We start from the raw sequence: 21490 nt of genomic DNA on the forward strand, positions 1-21490 counted from the left end.
TTTCTGACCATTTTCCTTCATCTTTTCTTTCCCCCCTTTTTTTTCTTTCCCCCCTTTTTTTCTTTGTGGCTTCGCCACCCTTATACCTTCTTCTTCTTTTTTGGACCTGGGATAACTCCCTGGTCGATTTTCTTCCAAACTTCCTTGCCCAGCTGGTTTCTGCCTTTTTGTATATCTTTCTGGCCAGTAAGCTTCATTCACCTCATGCCTTGCACACACAGTCCCAGTGGCTAGGGGTGTTTATCTGGATATAGAAGGCTAAAAAAGAAGGGTTCTAAAGGTGGTTTTTTTTTATGGGGGTTTCCTACTGCCTTCAGTGTTTGCTACCCGTGGTCACTTCACCCTAGGCAATTTGTGGCAGCCACTCTTTTCTTTTCAATATGTGTGGAAAGTGGTTCCACTTAAAGCTTATAACTCACATTTTAAGAGGGCTTTTGTGTTTGGCTCTAAGTATGGGCTTTTCTCTCATACTCACATCATCTATCCTGACTAGGAGGTACTAGGGAGGATGGTTTCGGTTTTCCAGCATGTCTTATCTCCCTCAATTCCCCACACCGTCAGCTCGAGTCAGTTGAGTTTTAAGCCCAATCAACACACAAAACAAAAAACTAGACCTAACAAGACATAAGCACAAACATAGACCATATACATCATACTGACCATTGCGTCCCCCCTCCCACTGCACAAGTGTCTGCCCTCAGATAGGGCTGTGAAGTGGAAAAGGTAATGGTCGGTATGGTGGATATGCAGACAAACAACAAAACAACATACTAGAAACGAAACTTCTCACACTTAGACTATAGAATAGGCTAAGTGGAAGAGTTTAAAAACCTAAACAGAAACCTAAGACACAAACTCATTTATACACACTTCTCACACTTAGGCCATGCCATGGACTAAGTGCGAGTCAACATGCACACGAAAGAAAACATAAGAAGAAAACATAGAAAAGCATGCTCAAACGATACAAACCTTTACTTCTCACACTTAGACTATAAAATAGGCTAAGTGTTATGAAGTGGAGTCTGCGCACAAACACAAATTAACTACCTAAACAAACATTAAAAGAAACAAATACGAAAACCTAAAAAAACAGAAAACTAAAAAGAAAACTAACTTGTCAGTATGGGGGGGTCTATCGATGTCTCCTGCTCCTTCGCGGGGCAGGTGGTGCAGGTTGCTCCTCCAGTTGTTCCTTCTCCGTTCTAGCTTGGTCCTCATCATCCTTCGCCGGCTCCTCGGTAGCTGCCGGCACCTCGGCTTCCTCTCTCACTGTTTGGGGTCCTTGTGATCCGACTTCCTGGCCTCCGTGACCGCTTGTACCAGCTCTATCAAAGAGGCCAGGAGGGTCGACCATCGTCAAGGGGGATAAGTCCTCTCCCTCCGAGATAGCTATGTTGTTCCTGACAAAAACTTCCAATATATGGCAGAGGGAGAGGTTCCTCGCTGGGTGGGTGGCGATGAGGTGACACTGGTACGCGGTCCAGAAGCCCAGGTGCACTGTCCTCCCGCGCTTGGCACACCAGAGGAGGTACAGTTCGGTCATTGAAGTTCGGACGGCGGAATTTGATTGCCCCAACAAATTAAAATCCAGGTAAAGCCGTACCAGACGCAAAATTGGGTTGTTGAAGTGGACGGAGCGGGAAATCGTGGACTGGAACTGCCCTGCGTCAGGGTGAGTAAGTTCCTCCCAGGCTTCCTGGGGCTCAAATTCGATGTGCCTCCTGGGAATTCCCCTCTCCCTACTTCTCCATTCTGGCCCTATGGCCTCTCCTAAACTACACATTCCCAATCTGACCGTCCACTCAATCAAGCTCATGCTTACCTCTCTACCGAATACCCTAATGGTTATGGACTCTTCATCCAGATCCGTAGTGACCTTGAATCTAAAGGTAGTGAAAAACTCATTTACCAGCCTTATAGGTATACTCGGATCCACATTCTCCAACAACCAATCAAAACCCAACGCACGCGAATGCAACAAGAGAGGCTCACGGGAATTCAATTCATCAAGTGCTGGGATAAAGAGTACCTTCCCACTCTTAATCTGCTTGCTGTCGTCGTCCTTGTCATCAAACGCATCCTGAAGCTTTTTAGTGCTGAAGTGCTCCATGTCTTCTATTAGCTCGTCAGTGAGCTCCACCTTCCAACGCCGGCACTTCAATCTTTCCACGGGAGGATGCATCAACTCTCGATGGTTGTGTGGGAGCTGCTTCTCGCCATACTCCTCGTCCTCTAGGGAGACGTCGCTTTCTGACCCTGATTCTTCACTTGCGGTATACTCACTGTCACTCGGCTCCTTTCGGCGCGTTGGGGCTCTCTGATCTGACTCTGTGATGGTGATGCCGGTGTTGACCGTGCGTTGCTTCTTACTGCTTGGTTTCTTCTTAACAGGGGCTTTCCCCTTCCTTTTCCTCTCCTTGCGGTATCAGTCCTCATCTCCGTCTTTATTTTCCTCCGGTCTCTCCTCTGTTGGTGTTGAAGGCTCCTTCTGGGCAGTAGACTTGGTCTCCAAGCGGATATGGGTACTGTCATCTCCTGGCTCTGGGTGCCCTACTGATTCCGATGCGAGGTCCAGACCCTCAGTCATCGTGTCAGTTTCTTCCCTCTGGTCACTCGGCGTGGGTGAGACCACCTCGGTTGCTGTCGAGGCATATTTCAAGTTGGTAGCCGACAAGGATTCCTCCCCAGGTTTTGTAGGAGTAGCCCTGTGTTCTTCACTAGAGATTTCCAACGCACTTGCTGCCGTGTTTGCTCCTGCCTTTTTGGATGTCCATTTCCCGAGGCATCTTTGCGATACTCTCTTTGGCTTCAGCCGTTCTGCCTTTGGATCACCTTTAAACACCAATTTTCTTTTAACTGCTTTCGGTTTCAATACTGGTGGTACCACCTGCTCTGGTTCCGTTGGTTGTACCTCGGTATTCTTCTCCTCGATTTGTATATCACTCTCCCCTGCTTCTGGCTGGGGAGTCACCGACTTCGGCTCCCCCTCTTCGGTCTGTTTCTCTTCCACCTTGTCTACTGGCTGGTGGGCTAGGCCTTCTGGGTCGTTCCTTGTACCAGCTTCTTCACTCTCTCCTACTGCCTCCGATGCGAGGTCCAGACCCTCAGCCATCTTGGAAGTGCCATCTTCCATCCTGGTTACCTCGTTCAAAAGCTCCTCAAACTCCTCATCAGTCATAAGGACTTTTTTTCTGGCCGTTTCGTTCAGATCTATCCCCTCCCTTTCCATTTCTTGGGGAACGAGTTCCACTACCGGTGTTCTCTCCGATTCATCTTCTTCCTCCCAGCTCTTCTGCTCCTTGCTTGCCTTCCATTTGCCTTCCTCTAGGTCAGAGTAATAATAGGCAGAAAGAGGGTCAACATCCATTGGTTCGATTTGTTGGCGAGTCGGGGAGGGTTTTGAGGATTCTGATGGTGGGGTCGTCAAGGGAGATTTCTTTTCTGGTGGGATTGTTGAGGAAGTTGGAATGGGAGTCGGTTGGTGCACTGTGGGTTGAACATTTGTTTCTGGGGTAGGTACTATCGGGGTTCCTCCGGTCATGCTTGATCCGCCTCCGATTTGGTTAAAACCCGCCAACACAGCCGCCTAATCTTTATTTGGGTCCTGCTGCCTGAGGAACTCCGCTAGTTCGTTCAAGGGAATCATCGCCGGAGCCTGAGGAATCGGCTCTTGTGGTTGCGGTTGTGGGTTTGGCGGCCGCTCTTCAGTCGGCGGTTGTATTTCTGGAATTTCATCTCGGAGGTTTGAAAAGGGTCTCACCGAGGCTTGTTTGTTGGCCATTTTCTTTAAATCTACTTGTTGGGGAAGTGTGTCTGCGGGTAGAAGGTTTTTTGCAGCATCCTCCTCTTTTTCTAATTCACCATCTGAGAATTCCTCTGTACTGGCTGGTAGTTGAGCCCCTGCGGCTCCAATAAATTCTGATTTCTGACAAAAGTTCATAATTGGTTTTTCTATCTCTTCATCAGTCAACCCTTGGCTACTGATCAGATCACACCATGCAGCAGCTTCTACGTCAGCCTGCTCATAAACATCTAAAGCTTGGAGTTTCCCCTACAATAGTTCGGTCTCAAGAAAATCTTGGACTAGGGGGTCAATTACATCAACATAGCACGAGTTTTCAGAATCTATAGGTTTTTTCATGGCCTTATTGATATCAAAAGTAAATTTCTCCCCATGAAAATCAATGCAAATCATTCCCTCAGCCATGTCTACTATCGTCTAGGCCGTTCTAAAAAATGGCCTTCCTAACAATATTCCACTAGATTCCCTAGCCTCAGACTCACTCATTTTGATCACATAAAAGTCAGCAGGGTAGGTAAAATCATGCACTCTAACCAACACATTCTCTAAAACACCCTCAGGACTTATGCATGACCTATCAGCCAGTTGGATCAACACCCTAGTACTCGACAATCTAACCCCCTTCAATTGGTTATAGATCGACAAAGGCATGACATTAATAGAAGCTCCAAGATCACACATTGCATGCTCGACTTTCACATATCCTATAGTTATAGGCAGGGTGAACATACCTGGATCGGCCCTCTTGGGCGGTAGCTTCTCCTGCACTATTGCTGACGCGATCCCTTCTACCATAATTTTTCCATCCTCCTGGGCTTTCCCGGCTATGAACTCCTTAATAAATTTCCTAAGTGGGGGTATCTTCACGGCTTGGAGGAATGGTATGGTAACATCCAGCTTCCCGAAAATTGACAAGTAATCCACTGGGTTTTCCTTCTTCCTCTTAGTTACGAAACGGTAAGGGAATGGTTTCTCCCCCTTTCTCTCCTCTACCGGTCCCTCAACAACCTTCTTGGGACCTTCCTTGGGCAGATTTTAGGTCTGAGTTTCCTTCGTTCTGGATTCTACCTCTTGATGGGGTTCCTTCCTGACCAGTACGTTCTCGGGCTCGCCTTTTCCACATGGTGTTTCTCCCAAGAAAAATGGGTCCTGCATATGGCGTAGAGGTCTGCGTAGCTCTTCTTCCGAGACAACGTCCCCCAATAATGTTGCTCCACTTGGTTCTCCACTAGACTTCTTTGGCTGGGGTCCTTCATAGGTAGTACCGGATCGTAGTGTGACTTTGCTCACATTCGCCTTTTCAGGCACATGGACTGTGGACGGGAGTTTCCCTGAGTTTCCTTTCATCTCACCCATCGAACTGGCCAGTTGGGCCAACTGCCTATTTATCATATCCATGTTCGCCTTATGTTCCTTCTGGGCACTCTGCATCCCTTGCACTACTTCATTATGGGATTGTAACTCACCCTTGATACCTTGCTGCGATGCGAGCAATTCTCCCATCATGTCCTCCATAGATCTCCTTGACCTGCTAGGATATTGGGATTGATTCGGCCCTTGGTGCTGGTTATACTGGGAATTTTGGTTGGGCTGGAAATTTTGGAAATTTTGCTGGTTCGGGTTAGGTGGGTATTGGTTATACTGGCCAGGAGGGTTGTACTGGTCAGTATGATATTGGTTCTGGTTCTGGTTTTGGAACTGGGTTGGGTTTTGCTGAGGTGGTGGTCCTTGGTTAGGTTGACTCTGATAATATTGAAAGTTCCTCTGGTGGGGCGGTACATAAACAGGGTTTGGGTTTTGTGGGTGTTGTTTTTGAGGTTGTTGACTGTGGAGTTGTTGGTTCCTTCCTGACCAGTTGATCTGGTTGTTTGGATTTTCCAGGCCACGGTTGAAATTCTGGTTCGGGTGGGGGTTGTATTGGTTCTGACCTTGACCTTGGTTTTGATTTTGGCTCCCATCTCCCCATCAAAAATTCGGATGATCCCTCCATGGTGCATCCTGTTGTCTCCCTTGGATCCAATGCCCACTAGAATTGTAATACCCAGCAGCGTTGACTGGCTCCATATTCACGAAGTCATTGGGCTGATCATAGCTCGGCCCTTGGTTCCCTTGTTCTGCACCCTTGTAGTTTCCAGCTGGGGAAGTTGGTGGCGCATTTTTCTCGATTGCGCTCAAGAGCGTCTTCTTCAATTCGTCCATCTTCAAATCTATCTTATGTTCTATCTTCTGCTCCTGGTCAGTAGACAAGGCGCTGGCAATCCTTTCTCTGCTGTAACCATCTCTGGAATTGTCATACTCCTTTTTTGCGCTCAACAGTTTCCCTAGGACCCTTTTAGCTTCGCTGACCCTTAGCTGCGTGAAGCTTCCTCCTGACGAGGAATTCGCTAGATCCTTGGTTGCTTTGTTCATCCCTTCATAAAAGACATGGTGTACTTCAATATCCGCCATGCGATGGTTGGGGCACGCATCCAAGAGGCTCATATATTTTGCCCAGTAATCACTCAAAGGCTCATCGTACCCTTGCTTCACATTAGTTATCTCTCTCTTCAGCGCACTTGTCTTCGACGATGGGAAAAACTCGCCTAAGAATGCTAACTTGAAATCTGCCCAACTCTCAATGGAGTTGGGTGGCAGACGCATGAACCAAGTGTTGGCTTCCCCTTTTAGAACAAACGGCAAAGCCTTCAATCTATAGTCATCCTCGGTCGCCCCTGCTGGCCTCCTTTGCGCCCTACAAATCTTACAAAACTCATGTAGGAACTCGTAAGGTCCTTCATAGCTCTTTCCGCAGTATGTAGGCAGAATTGCGATAACATGGGGCTTCACATCACAGGCAGTCTACCCCGGGGTGACTACAATGGCTTGCGGTGGTTCTCCCTCGGTATGCGCGTTCAGGGTACCGATCTCTGGATCATCATCTCCGTTGGCAGCCATCTCCCCTGGGTTGCCTTCCAACAGTGGTATCTCTTCTGGTATTGATCCTTCTATGGTGTATTGCTCCTCGTCGCTACTCGAACCTAAGTCAGACAGAGCCGTCGACAAACCGGATCGAGTGGTTACGAGTATAGATCCTCGGTGAAGTATCTTCGGCCTCCACTGGTCAGGAGCCGAGCTGCTTCTCATAAACTGAAATAAAAAGAAAGAGAAAAAGTTATCCACAATATATACGCCAAAGTATCACGCACAATAGTTACTAATAACGCCATCCATCCCCGGCAACGGCGCCATTTGAAAGATCTCAGGTTTGCGTAGGTGTCGTTCAAGCAAGGATCTATCCTACTGATCAGTATAAGAATCCCCGCTAGCCTAGAACCTGCTTTCAAAGAATCCTCAACCCTCTTCTACTGGGTAGTATAGTGAAGGTAGGGGTCGAATCCCACAGAGATGGTGCGCTAAAACTATTACGGTGATATTCTGGAGGGTTTGGTTAGCTACCACGCTTTGGGTTGAGACTTATCTAGGCTGGAATTTAAGGTGGTACTCTACTGACTAGGAGGTGGGAAAGGTGTTGGACAAGCGGCTGTGTACGTAGAAAGTGGGGAACATGGTTTATGGCTAATAAATGTGGAAGGTACGAGTTTACTATAAAAGGTTAAACAGAATATCAGAGGAAAAAGTGGTAGTTAGGTGACTAGGCCTACAGGTCTGAAAAGTAACAGCTGAAAAGTAAAGAAAAGTAAAGGACAAAAGCAAAAAGTAACTAAAAAGTAAATGTGGTCCCAAATTTGGATGTGGACATTGTCTTCTCCAGCAAGTCTGAACACAAATCAAACAACTCAGGTTCCATGAACGAGAAATGCAGATTAACAACTTCACAAAAACGGGTCTACAATCTAAACTCCAAATCAAAAGATCAAACACTGAAACTGCAATTATGCTTACTGGTCGACATGCAAGGTGGCAGAAATCACGTAAACTAGGCTTTCAACCATAACCATCTCAGATCTAAAATCTAAACTCAGGCAGATTAACTACAGAAATGAAAACATGCGATTCAACACTGGAAATTACCGTAACAGCTAGATCTAAGCTATCTAGGCAGAAAGAAGAAAGAACAACGATACAACCGAACGAAACAACTTCATAGCAATTTAGAAAACGTTTGGATCACAACCAAGACTTCAAAATAAGCAAAATACTGGAAATGCGAAAGATCCAACGTAGAGAAAAACAAACAAGATTAACTAGAAAGCAAATAAAGATTGTTTTTGCCACTCCGGGCGATGAAACTGTTGACACTGCGAGACACGCTGGCTGGAACGAGAACTTCAGGAACTCCGGAGACTTCTGGAACTCAAGTGATCATGGTTGTGGCAAGGAATGAGGCTCTGGACTGGGTTGAAAGACTGAACTGCCGAGAGAATTCTACCTAAGAATGGATGATGATGAATGCACATCATACTGACCAGTAACCAAGGCCTAGAATATGACTTATCAGACATGCAAGAGGGGGACGGGAGGGTTGGTGGCAATCTTCCTCTGGGCAATGCCGAGGGATACGCAAAGAACAAAGCGCAACAAATCTTTGAATATCAAGGAGGGACTTCATCCCCTTAGGGTACGTCTCCCACTTGTTAATAATGTCTTACAACATCATGTTTTGGAACGTGAGGGGAATCGCTAACGCATCAACCCAAAACGTCTTGAAACGCTTAATTAAATGTCATAATGTGTTTTTTCTTGCAATAAAGGAACCTCTCACAACCCCTGATCCGGACCGGTTCTCCAAGGCCTTGGGGCTATCCTTCTTTGGCTCGAACACGTCGGGGAAGATCTGGTTGTTTGTGGAAGAAGGAGCTACTTTTGATATTGATTGTGATACGGAACAAATCCTACATGGGCGGCTTATGTCTCACCGGCTTACTAGCCCACTAGCTATCTCGGCCGTGTACGCCAAATGCACAAGGTCTGAGAGATACCCACTGTGGGATAGGTTGAGAGAGATTGCGGGGCCCCTCGAAGAAACACCGTGGATTGTTGGTGGTGACTTCAACAACATCCACTCGCACCGGGATAGAATGGGGAGCGACACCAACCGGCAAGCCGAGATGGTCGATTTTGCGGAGACAATTGAAGACTGCAGGCTCCTCGACCCCGGGTTCGATGGGGCGGACTTCACATGGGCCAAAAATGGTCTCTTTGAACGATTGGATAGAGTGCTCGTTAGTGAAGCTTGGACCAGGGTCTTTGAGGCCACTCGGGTTACGAACCTCCCAAGGATTGCCTCGGACCACGGCCCAGTTCTAGCAAGATGCAACATGTCGATTTCTACCAATGGAGGCAAGGCGTTCAGGTTCCTAAACATGTGGATCCGACACGAGGCTTTTATGGCTGTTGTACAGAATGCATGGGAGGAACCCACGAGGGCTGGGGGACTTTTAAACACCCAAATCAAGCATGCTAGAGTTAAAAGTGCTCTAAAGAAGTGGAACAAAGAGGTTTTCGGGAACATCCATGCGAACCTTAAGGACAAGGAAGAAGCTATCGAGCTGGCCCAATCCGAGTTCGAGGCAAGGCCAACGCCCCAGAATAGGACAACGATCAATAAACACATTGCCGAGTACATCCTCCTGCTGCGAATGGAAGAGGACTTTTGGCGGCAAAAGGCAGCCCTGAGATGGCTAGCCGAGGGTATCAAGAACACTTGGTTCTACCAAAGCTGGGTGAAACAAAAAAGGGTCCGGCTGCGTATCCATTCGATCTGTGCCAATGGACAAGAGCTAACTGAGGCAGAGGATATAAAAAAAAAGCGGTAGACTTCTTCCAACAACTTCTCGCGCCTAGAAATTCGGCACTCAAAGAACCGAACCTCGACCTAATCCAGCAAGTCGATTCGGACGAGCATTTTGCAGATATCGCAAAGGTACCGGATGCAGAAGAGGTCAAGAGTGCCGTCTCCAGTATCTCCGACGATAGCGCACCCGGACCCGATGGATTCTCTGCCACCTTCTATCAAGCCTGTTGGAACATCGTGGGTCCGGAGGTGGTGGAAGCTATTAGGCAGTTCTTCAGGGGGGCGTACCTACCACGAAGAATCACGGCCACAAGCGTCGTCCTCATCCTAAAGAAAGCGTCACCTGAGTCATGGACCGACTACCGACCCATCAGCCTTTGCAACGTCCTGAACAAGATCATCACCAAGGTACTCACGAACCGACTCTCTCCTTTCCTTCCGCAGGTCATTGCCCCAAACCAAAGCGGCTTTGTTAAAGGGCGGCTTCTAAATGATAATGCGCTGCTGGCTCAAGAGATGTTCCATGAACTTGCACGGTGATCCCCAGCGCCTAATGTAGCGGTGAAGATTGATATGGCCAAAGCCTACGACAGGGTCCAATGGACTTTCCTATTTAAGGTGCTTCGACGCATGGGATTCCCGGACGCATGGATCTCGCTTATGGAGAGGTGTATAAGCTCGTGCTGGTTCTCGATTCTTATCAATGGGGCCCCATCGGGTTTCTTCTGATCAACACGAGGTCTCCGCCAAGGCGATCCGATATCCCCCGCCTTGTTTAGGATAGCAGCGGACTACTTGTCACGAGCACTAGACAAGCTCATACTCGGCCAAAAGGAGATGACCTTCAAAGCCTCCCGAAGATGTATCGAGATCATCCATCTAACCTATGCGGATGACTTAATTATATTCACACAAGCGGCGGCTACCTCCTTGCGCTGACTCAGAGCTTGTCTTGAAAATTATGAAAAAGTCTTAAGCCAAGAAATCAGCCTTGCCAAGAGCAACTTCTACATTGCAGAAATTCATGAGCAATGGGCAAGCTCGATTCAAGCGGAAGAGGGTTTTTCTAAGGGGGCCTTCCCGTTCCTCTACCCAGGCGTCCCCATCTACCGAGGTGTAAAGCGCACGGACATGTTCCTCTTCCTCCGTGAGAAAATTGCAAGAAGAGTCTGAGGGTGGGCGCACAGGCATTTATCTTTTGGAGGGAGGCTCACGCTTATTAAGAGCACTCTTGAAGCGATCCCCTTGCATATCTTCCAAGCCATTGAACCTACTGCCGGTACTCTCAAACAACTCGATCAACAAATGGCTCGATTCTTCTGGGGCTCTACGAGTGAGAGGAAGCGGACCCACTGGATTGGATGGGACCAAATGTGTCTCCCCACTGATGAAGGGGGACTCGGGATCCGCAAAACTAAGGAGGTCCTTCGTGCCTTCAACATTAAACTATGGTGGCGCTTCCGGGAGCAAAACTCCCTTTGGGCGAGATATATGATGGCTAAATACTCTTCCAACTCCTCACCTCTTGCCGTGAGAACACCGAGCAGGAGTAGCACCACGTGGAGGAGGCTCTCTAGAGCCTGGACCCTCGCACAACTGGATATGAGGTGGCTAGTGGGCCAAGGTAATATTTATTTTTGGGATGACATCTGGCTCGGTAACACCCCACTTAGGGAGCTCAGCCTCGATGAAAGGGGGAGTCCTACCACTCATGTGTCGGAGTATATTAGGAATGGCTCGTGGGATGAACCCAAGCTCCAACTCCTTCATGATCAGGCCGGCATTCCACAGCACATCATTGATCGCATCCTCAACAACCCGATCCTCCACAGTGAAAAGGACATCCCGAGGTGGACCCTTTCTAAGCATGGGGAATTCACGGTGGCCTCGACATGGGACACAATCCGAGGGCAGCACCCGCTCATTCAGGGACTGGGCGATGTTTGGAAGGCGGGTCTCACTACTTCCATAGCCATCTTCATCTGGAGGCTCCTCTCCAACCGCGTACCGGTCGACACGAAACTTCAGTGGCGGGAGATTGAGCTAGCTTCCAAGTGCCAATGCTGCCCCCACCGACCGGGTATTGAGTCCCTCCAACACCTATTCATCCAGGGACAAGCGGTGGCAATCAGGGTTCTACCCCTAGCCATGGCAATCAGGGTGCTACCCCTAGCCATGGCAATCAAATGGAATCCCCCGGATCAGCCGTGGATAAAGCTCAACACGGATGGTTCCTTTAATGAAGCGAACGACAAAGCAGGGGCTGGAGAGATCATTCGAGACCACTTGGGTAAGATGCTCGTCGCCTTCAGCACGCCCCTCGAAGCACACTCGGCGTTAGAGGTGGAGCTCTTGGCCATGCTCCACGTTTTGAACATAGCCAAGGAATTCGCTCTACCAATCTGGATTGAGTCGGATGCAGAGCAAGCAATCAAATTAGTCAATGGGACAGGATGGGGCACTCGCTCGACAAGCGGTGGCGCAGCTAATCCTACACAAACGCCAACTCAAATTCCGAGCCACGTTCATACACTGGGAGGGAAACAAAGCGGCAGACTTCCTTGTGAGAATGGGGCTAGACCAAGACAGTGGCCTACGAATGCACGTCAACTCAGCACCGAGAGAATTGCTGGACTTGGTTCGATTGGACGAGATGGGAGTGTCGCACATCCGAAACCTAGACGGGGACGGACACTAAAGTTGGTAATGAGACGTTGGGAGACAATAGTGACTAGTTTTTTGGTTAATTGTATTTTGGAAAAGAGTATGATGGGGTCCGAACCTTGTGGGATCGGACCTCATTCTACTCTTGGCTTCGTTAAGGCACACCACTTTCGGGTGTGGCCACACCTTGTAATTATCTCTTTTGGAAATATAGGGATGAGGGACCCACGAACCCTCCACCATAAAGGTGTTTGATTAAAAAAAAAAAAGATGTACACCCGGGGGGTGTGGTCTCATTCGAGATCACTTGGGTAAGTTGCTCGTCGCCTATGCACTCCCCCTCGAAGCACAATCACCACTCGAAGCCGAGCTGCTCGCCATGCACCACGGTTTGAAGCTGGCCTCGGAGCTCGGGAAGCCAATTTGGATTGAATCGGACGCCGAGCAAGCACTTAATCTCATCAAAGGGCCAAGCTAGTGCTCACACTCGCCAAGTCATAGCGCACATGGCCTTACACAAGCATCTACTCACCCTTCGAACAACCTTCATCCACTGAGAAGGCAATAAGGCGGCTGACTTACTTGCGAAGATTGGCGTGGATGTGAGCCACTGTCGAGTTATGGAGGCCCAAGACATACCGAGAGCCGTCCACGATGTCATTCGAATGGAACAAATGGGGATTCCTAATGTCCGGGTCTGTGCCGAGAAAGAAGCATAGGAGGACACTGTAGAGTAGGCGGGTATCGAGCCATTTATGACACGACCCCTACTTACTCTTGTGGTGACTTCATTTTTTATAGTTCTTGATTTCTGGTTGTAATAGCTTCTAGTAACCTTTAGTCATGTGCTAGGGCAAATGTAACCGAGAACTATTTTTTGATATATAGGGATGAGGGGACCCACGAACCCTCCACCGTGAAGGTGTTTGAATTAAAAAAAAAAGTCCAGATGTACATCCACAACAATATGGCCAATGGGATCATTAAACCGAAGCATTGAAAGGGGTGCAGTTGGGGTGAAGCCCCCTTTTTTAAACCCGGATTGTAAGTTAGAGAGAGACGCTCTCCCTTCTCTCTAGAATCCTCCCCCACCTCAAGAGTTCCCCCACCGCCGGCCACCCCCGCCTTCTCCACTCTCTTACGGCCCACCCTCGTCGGCGGTCCCCCCACACGCCCCCCGCCTCCACTAGCCACCCACCACCCCTCCCGACCTCAGTCTCTCTCTCCAAACCACTCCTCCTTGCCGTAGGCAAACACAAAGCTCTGGTGCGGCCGGTGTCTCGACTTTCCCTCTCGATCATGCCGGAGCTCCTGCCGGACCCCCCGGAGTCCGAAGAACCCCGCACCATCTCGGACCAGCTAATGGTCCTCCGGTCGGCTGAGGATCTTCTCTCGGATTAGCCAATGACATTCACGTCGGAGGAGGCTCCCTCCATAAACCTCCCCTCTAAGGAAACGTCGAGGAAAACCTTGAAAATGAAGGTGAAGGAACGAAAAAGTACACCAGCCCCTCCCACCAAAGGCACTGGTCGGAAAAGGTTCGTACCCTCTCCGATGCCGGAAGACAAGCAACTTAGGAAGAAGATTAACTTCGGGGTCGAAGGGAGCTCGCCGGTCGGAAGTCCAAAATGCAAAGGCCCCATCTTCCCGACGCCGATGGAACCCCCCCCCTAATCCCAATGGTGAAGATAAATCTAAGAGCAATGAAGAACTTGTCGGCACAGGAACTGATGGTGACGCTCCGGCCGACGATCTTGCGGCCGGCGTAGGCGTGGGGACCGGTGACGGAGTCGAGCACAACCTCCCACATGATGGCCGCTTGTAGAGAGATGGCTCTAGCATGGGTCAAAAGGCCTTGGTGGACGCACTAGTCAACTTGCCCGAAATGGGCACAACAACAAACTCCCTTTCCGAAAGTCCCTTGGCGCCTTGCCACTTCGGGACACCACGTGATGCTGGCCCCAATGCGACCGTTGAGCCCCCAAAACAACAAAAAACTAGCTCCATTTTGCAGCAAGCCAACTTTCCCGATTTGGCTTGGAGACCAAAATCACCTTCCGAAAGTGTGCTAACTCCTTTCCGTCCCAAGAGTTCACGTGAGCCTACTGTCGTGGAGGTTCCAATGCAACCAAAAAAGGCTGAAATCATCCACTTAGCCACCTTGGACTCGGCGGAGATGCTAGACACATTGTTTGCGCAACCTCTCATTACGGCCGGCCGTCGGGACCCGAGTCCATGACTACCGAGCCTTACCCCACACCATGGCCGAGAGTCGAACCACTAAAACCCCCAAGGGATGCTCCAAACTTCCCTTCCCTCGAAGAATTCCCTCCCCTAGGAAAAGGGAGGACGCTTAAGATCCGAGACACATTTGAAGCCGGAAAGTTGCAACCGAGGGAGCACCATGCCGGCCTTCCTCCCTTGATCGAGGGTAACTCAAGCGTAAGGGCGGCAAATCCCAAAGGAGCCGATGGGAATGAAGCGGACTCGAGAGAATCAAACCAGTCGATGGACACGATAGACCCAACCCGGAAGGCCGCACCTTCGGGCTCGACGAGCGGCAACCAACAAGGGGGAATAAAGGCACCTCGGGCCATCTCGACCGGCCGAAATCGATGGCGGATATGCTCAAAGGCTCAACCGACACCATCGGCCCCCAAGCCTTCGAGCCGGAGAGGCTCCAAAACATTGGATTTGCCTCCGTGTCCAACGGCATCCCGGCCATCTATTTCTCCGGGGCGGAAACTCAAAAGCTTGCCGAAAGCGTGGGTCACGCCATTGTGGGTAAGTTCTCTCATTCTATCCCAACGGGTCTTCAAATTCAAAAGGCCTTTGATAGTATTAAACTCCGGTGTGGTTTTAATTGGAAATACATTAACGCTAAACACATTCTCATCCAATGCGAGGACTTGGCGGACTATGCCCGGCTCCTCGGAGGACCAAAGGGTACGTATGGCTCATCGATCGCGGACTTTCAAATGGTCCCCGGACTTTGATACATATTGCGAGTCCCCGATCGCGGCAATTTGGTGCAACCTAATCGGCTTCCCAATTCATCTTTTTGACCAATCCACCTTATTCGCCATCGGCAAGCTCCTTGGCACCCCAATTCAAGTTGATCGAGCCACGGCCAACAAGACTAGACTTTCCTTTGCTCGAATTTGCGTCGAGATAGACATCACAAAACCGCTCCCCGAAGAGATAATCCTCGACCTTTGTGGTCGTGAAACGGTGCAGCGAGTCCGGTGGGACAAGATACCATCATATTGTCAAGAATGCAAGCACGTTGGCCATGCGAGTAATGTGTGCTATGCGACGGGCAAGAAGGAACGACCGCAAAAGAGAAACTACAACACCGCTCCGCCAAAACAGCCACACCCCGAGGGCCAAGGCACAAAAGGGAAGCAAGGCATGGGGAAGAATAGCCCCAACCACAATGAATGGAAATGCCAAGGGAAGAAACACGGCAAGACGGGCGATCGACCAAGTAATAACAAAACAAATGGGGGGGATGCCAGTGGTACTCCTTGGGAAGGACCAGACATTATGGGTGATCCTCCAATGGGAAGCGGAATGCGCCCCAACACACAAAGCGGGGGGCCCAAACTCCGGGGCGAGGGAGGGAAGACCTCGCCGAACCCGTCGAGCTCATCGCACCCCACCACCGAACCATCAACGCGAGGCGTTCGATGTCACCGTCTAGGCGAGGGAATCCGAGATGAGGCGCACGCCATGCAATGACAAGGGGACGCGGCTATTTCTCAGCTAAGAATCACATGAGCACCAACCAATACTATTCACTCATGGCGAATGGAGAGTTTGATGTTAAAAATTGTGGAGATGCGGATGACATGGCTATGGACATGCAAGAGGGGGATGAGAGGGTTGGTGGCAATCTTCCTCCGGGCAATACCGAGGGATACGCAAAGAACAAAGCGCAACAAATCTTTGAATATCAAGGAGGGACTTCAACCCCTTCGGGTACGTCTCCCACTTGTTAATAATGTCTTACAACATCATGTTTTGGAACGTGAGGGAAATCGCTAACGCGAAAATCCAAAATGTCTTGAAACGCTTAATTAAATGTCATAATGGAATATCAAGGTAGCGCATCATGGAACCGCTCACAACCCCTAATCCGGACCGGTTCTCCAAGGCCTTGGGGCTATCCTTAATTGGCTCGAACACGTCGGGGAAGATCTGGTTGTTTGTTGAAGAAGGAGCTACTTTTGATATTGATTGTGATACGGAACAAATCCTACATGGGCGGCTTATGTCTCACCGGCTTACTAGCCCACTAGCTATCTCGGCCGTGTACGCCAAATGCACAAGGTCCGAGAGATACCCACTGTGGGATAGGTTGAGAGAGATTGCGTGGCCCCTCGAAAGAACACCGTGGATTGTAGGTGGTGACTTCAACACCATCCTCTTGCACCGGGACAGAATTGGGAGCGACACCAACCGGCAAGCCGAGATGGTCGATTTTGCGGAGGCAATTGAAGACTGCAGGCTCCTCGACCCCGGGTTCGATGGGGCGGACTTCACATGGGCCAAAAATGGTCTCTTTGAACGATTGGATAGAGTGCTCGTTAGTGAAGCTTGGACCAGGGTCTTTGAGGCCACTCGGGTTACGAACCTCCCAAGGATTGCCTCGGACCACGGCCCAGTTCTAGCAAGATGCAACATGTCAATTTCTACCAATGGAGGCAAGGCGTTCAGGTTCCTAAACATGTGGATCCGACACGAGGCTTTTATGGCTGTTGTACAGAATGCATGGGAGGAACCCACGAGGGCTGGGGGACTTTTAAACACCCAAATCAAGTATGCTAGAGTTAAAAGTGCTCTAAAGAAGTGGAACAAAGAGGTTTTCGGGAACATCCATGCGAACGTTAAGGACAAGGAAGAAGCTATCGAGCTGGCCCAATCCGAGTTCGAGGCAAGGCCAACGCCCCAGAATAGGACAACGATCAATAAACACATTGCCGAGTACATCCTCCTGCTGCGAATGGAAGAGGACTTTTGGCGGCAAAAGGCAGCCCTGAGATGGCTAGCCGAGGGTATCAAGAACACTCGGTTCTACCAAAGCTGGGTGAAACAAAAAAGGGTCCGGCTGCGTATCCATTCGATCCGTGCCAATGGACCAGAGCTAATTGAGGAAGAGGATATAAAAAAGTCAGCGGTGGACTTCTTCCAACAACTTCTCGCACCTAGCAATTCGGCACTCGAAGAACCGGACCTCGACCTAATCCAGCAAGTCCATTCAGACGAGCATTTTGCAGATATCGCAAAGGTACCGGACGCGGAAGAGGTCAAGAGTGCCGTCTTCAGTATCTCCGGCGATAGCGCACCCGGACCCGATGGATTCTCTGCCACCTTCTATCAAGCATGTTGGAACATCGTGGGTCCGGAGGTGGTGGAAGCTACTGGGCAGTTCTTCAGGGGGGCGTACCTACCACGAAGCATCACGGCCACAAGCGTCGTCCTCATCCCAAAGAAGGCGTCACCTGAGTCATGGACCGACTACCGACCCATCAGCCTTTGCAACATCCTGAACAAGATCATCACCAAGGTACTCACGAACCGACTCTCTCCTTTCCTTCCGTAGGTCATTGCCCCAAACCAAAGCGGCTTTGTTAAAGGGCGGCTTCTCAATGATAATGCGCTGCTGGCTCAAGAGATGTTCCATGAACTTGCACGGTGCTCTCCAGTGCCTAATGTAGCGGTGAAGATTGATATGGCCAAAGCCTACGAAAGGGTCCAATGGCCTTTCCTATTTAAGGTGCTTCGACGCATGGGATTCCCGGAAGCATGGATCTCGCTTATGGAGGGGTGTATAAGCTCGTGCTGGTTCTCGATTCTTATCAATGGGGCACCATCGGGTTTCTTCAAATCAACACGAGGTCTCCGCCAAGGCGATCCGATATCCCCCGCCTTGTTTGTGATAGCAGCGGACTACTTGTCACGAGCACTAGACAAGCTCATACTCGGCCAAAAGGAGATGACCTTCAAAGCCTCCCGAAGATGTATCGAGATCAGCCATCTAGCCTATGCGGATGACTTAATTATATTCACACAAGTGGCGGCTACCTCCTTGCGCCGACTCAGAGCTTGTCTTGAAAATTTTGAAAAAGTCTCAGGCCAAGAAATCAGCCTTGCCAAGAGCAACTTCTACATTGCGGAAATTCATGAGCAATGGGCAAGCTCGATTCAAGCGGAAGAGGGTTTTTCTATGGGGGCCTTCCCGTTCCTCTACCTAGGCGTCCCCATCTACCGAGGTGTAAAGCGCACAGACATGTTCCTCTTCCTCCGTGAGAAAATTGCAAGAAGAGTCTCAGGGTGGGCGCACATGCATTTATCTTTTGGAGGGAGGCTCACGCTTATTAAGAGCACTCTTGAAGCGATCCCCTTGCATATCTTCCAAGCCATTGAGCCTACCGTCGGTACTCTCAAACAACTCGATCAACAAATGGCTCGATTCTTCTGGGGCTCTACGAGTGAGAGGAAGCGGACCTACTGGATTGGATGGGACCAAATGTACCTCCCCACTGATGAAGGGGGACTCGGGATCCGCAAAACTAAGGAGGTCCTTCGTGCCTTCAACATTAAACTATGGTCACGCTTCTGGGAGCAAAACTCCCTTTGGGCGAGACATATGATGGCTAAATACTTTTCCAACTCCTCACCTCTTGCCGTGAGAACACCCAGCAGGAGTAGCACCACGTGGAGGAGGCTCTCTAAAGCCTGGACCCTCGCACAACCGTATATGAGGTGGCTAGTGGGCCAAGGTAATATTTAATTTTGGGATGACATCTGGCTCGGTAACACCCCACTTAGGGAGCTCAGCCTCGATGAAAGGGGGAGTCCTACCACTCGGGTGTCAGAGTATATTAGGAATGGCTCGTGGGATGCACCCAAGCTCCAACTCCTTCATGATCAGGCCGGCATTCCACAGCACATCATTGATCACATCCTCAACACCCCGATCCTCCACGGTGAAAAGGACATCCCGAGGTGGACCCTTTCTAAACATGGGGAATTCACGGTGGCCTCGACATGGGACACAATCCGAGGGCAGCACCCGCTCATTCAGGGACTGGGCAATGTTTGGAAGGCGGGTCTCACTACTTCCATAGCCATCTTCATCTAGAGGCTCCTCTCCAACCGCGTACCGGTCGACATGAAACTTCAGTGGCAGGAGATTGAGCTAGCTTCCAAGTGCCAATGCTGCCCCCACCGACCGGGTATCGAGTCCCTCCTACACCTATTCATCCAGGGACATGGAGCTCGCAGAGTATGGAGTGAGTTTGACGCTTGGTTCACAGGTCGGTCGCTCCGCCTCCATATCAACGACACAATCCCTACGAGAATTGAAGTGTGGGCGCGGAGATATCAGCAGCCGAACAAGAAGCATCTTAGCCGAGCCACCCCATACCTCATTCTTTGGTTTATCTGGTCGGAGAGAAATAGGAGTCGCCACCAAGGCACACAGTTTAAACCACAAAATGTGGTATGGCAGGTCCACATGTTCATTCGGAATTCTATGTCCAATGGAAGCTTGAAGCCGAAACATTGGAAGGGAGTTAAACTTGGAATCAACATTCCTCAACAAGCGGCGGCAATTAGGGTGCTACCCCTAGCCATGGCAATAAAATGGAATCCCCCGGATCAGCCGTGGATAAAGCTCAACACGGATGGTTCCTTTAATGAAGCGAACGACAAAGCAGGGGGCTGGAGGGATCATTCGAGACCACTTGGGTAAGATGCTCGTCGCCTTCAGCACTCCCCTCGAAGCACACTCGGCGTTAGAGGCGGAGCTCTTGGCCATGCTCCACGGTTTGAACATAGCCAAGGAATTCGCTCTACCAATCTGGATTGAGTCGGATACAGAGCAAGCAATCAAATTGGTCAATGGGATAGGATGGGGCCCGGCACTCGCTCGGCAAGCGGTGGCGCAACTACTCCAACTCAAACGCCAACTCAAATTCCGAGCCACATTCATACGCCGGGAGGGAAACAAAGCGGCGGACTTCCTTGCGAGAATGGGGCTAGACCAAGACAGTGGCCTATGAATGCACGTTAACTCAGCACCGAGAGAATTGCTGGACTTGGTTCGATTGGACGAGATGGGAGTGTCGCACATCCGAAACCTAGACGGGGACGGACACTAAAGTTGGCAAGGAGACGTTGGGAGACAATAGTGACTAGTTTTTTGGTTCATTGTATTTTGAAAAAGAGTATGATGGGGTCCGAACCTTATGGGATCGGACCGCATACTACTCTTGGCTTTATTACGGCACACCACTTTCGGGTGTGGCCACGCCTTGTAATTATCTCTTTTGGAAATATAGGGATGAGGGACCCACGAACCCTCCACCGTAAAGGTGTTTGATTAAAAAAAAAAGGGGTGCAGTTGGGCATGAGTATTCCGAGCCAACCCGCCTCAAGGGGACCAAGACAATTGGTGATGCCGGTGAAGCGGCACCCCCCCGAGGGCACGTGGATTAGGGTCAACACAGATGGGGCATACATGGAAGCATCGGATAAAGCGGGAGGGGGAGGTGTGGTTCGCGACTGGGCCAGAAAGTTGCTTGCGGCCTTCACAACGCTCCTCGACGCCCACTCAGCATTGGAGGCAGAACTGATGGCTGCCCATCACGGACTTGAGCTTGCGAAGGAATTCGAGCAGCCTATTTGGATTGAGATGGACGCTGAGCAAGTTGCCAAACTCCTCAATGGTACGTTGTGGGGGCCAGCTCATGTCCGCCGGGTCATGGCGTGCCTCGTTCATCCCTCGGAAGGGGAACCAAGCGGCGGATTTGCTCGCTAAGATGGGCTTGGACCATCAAAGTTTCCTTCGCTTCTCCGCGCAAACAGCCCCAAGAACTCTCAAGGATATCATTAGAATGGAAGAAATGGGACTACCCAACATCCGTGTCCGGCGTGGAGACCATGAGTAGTACAGGTGCCGAGAAAGGAAGAGCGTTTTGTCTTTTGATTAGCTCAATTGTATTTTGCCTCTTGGAAGGGAGTATGGTAAGGTCCGAGTTTATGGAACCGGACCGCATACTACACCTGATCTCTGTGTAGGCACACCACTTTCGGGTGTGGCCACGTCTTGTATACAACGCCTTTTGAAATATAGGGATGAGGGACCCACGAACCCTCCGCCGTGAAGGTGTTTGAATAGAAAAAAATATCAATAATCATTATGCAAAGTTTACCTTGGACCAAACACCTTGTGTGGAAGATGTTCTCCCTTTGTTGATCATCGTTTCTGTTTTGCATGT

General features: G+C 49.9%; 3 protein-coding genes across 3 annotated transcripts; 2 read left to right on the plus strand and 1 right to left on the minus strand.

The window, feature by feature from the left end:
* Positions 1 to 2428: 2428 nt before the first annotated feature.
* Positions 2429 to 3370, minus strand: LOC121776784 (zinc finger CCCH domain-containing protein 18-like). The gene is made up of 2 exons (XM_042173950.1): positions 3146 to 3370; positions 2429 to 3085 (listed from the first exon to the last, which is right to left on the minus strand). The coding sequence occupies exons 1-2, from the start codon at positions 3368 to 3370 to the stop codon at positions 2429 to 2431; spliced, it is 882 nt and encodes a 293-aa protein (XP_042029884.1).
* Positions 3371 to 8028: 4658 nt separating this feature from the next.
* Positions 8029 to 9561, plus strand: LOC121776785. The gene is made up of 2 exons (XM_042173951.1): positions 8029 to 8142; positions 8497 to 9561. The coding sequence occupies exons 1-2, from the start codon at positions 8029 to 8031 to the stop codon at positions 9559 to 9561; spliced, it is 1179 nt and encodes a 392-aa protein (XP_042029885.1).
* A 6756-nt stretch (positions 9562 to 16317) lies between these two features.
* LOC121776786 lies at positions 16318 to 19350 on the plus strand. The gene is made up of 3 exons (XM_042173952.1): positions 16318 to 17493; positions 17809 to 18539; positions 19038 to 19350. The coding sequence occupies exons 1-3, from the start codon at positions 16318 to 16320 to the stop codon at positions 19348 to 19350; spliced, it is 2220 nt and encodes a 739-aa protein (XP_042029886.1).
* The last annotated feature ends 2140 nt before the right edge of the window (positions 19351 to 21490 follow it).

This window comes from Salvia splendens, chromosome 18 (genome assembly GCF_004379255.2).
Source record: "Salvia splendens isolate huo1 chromosome 18, SspV2, whole genome shotgun sequence".
NCBI lineage: Eukaryota > Viridiplantae > Streptophyta > Magnoliopsida > Lamiales > Lamiaceae > Salvia > Salvia splendens.

What these genes read in the sequence shown, in the direction of transcription:
- LOC121776784 (XM_042173950.1), bottom strand. Translation starts at nt 3,370, where the DNA reads ATGGATGTTGACCCTCTTTCTGCCTATTATTACTCTGACCTAGAGGAA. An exon ending in TTGAGGAGCTTTTGAACGAG is followed by an intron (nt 3,086 to 3,145) that starts GTAACCAGGATG and finishes CTCGCATCGGAG; the next exon opens with GCAGTAGGAGAGAGTGAAGA.
- LOC121776785 (XM_042173951.1), top strand. Translation starts at nt 8,029, where the DNA reads ATGAAACTGTTGACACTGCGAGACACGCTGGCTGGAACGAGAACTTCA. An exon ending in GGAATGAGGCTCTGGACTGG is followed by an intron (nt 8,143 to 8,496) that starts GTTGAAAGACTG and finishes CTTGCAATAAAG; the next exon opens with GAACCTCTCACAACCCCTGA.
- LOC121776786 (XM_042173952.1), top strand. Translation starts at nt 16,318, where the DNA reads ATGGAACCGCTCACAACCCCTAATCCGGACCGGTTCTCCAAGGCCTTG. An exon ending in ATTTTGCAGATATCGCAAAG is followed by an intron (nt 17,494 to 17,808) that starts GTACCGGACGCG and finishes TTCCTTCCGTAG; the next exon opens with GTCATTGCCCCAAACCAAAG. An exon ending in ATTGCAAGAAGAGTCTCAGG is followed by an intron (nt 18,540 to 19,037) that starts GTGGGCGCACAT and finishes CACCCCACTTAG; the next exon opens with GGAGCTCAGCCTCGATGAAA.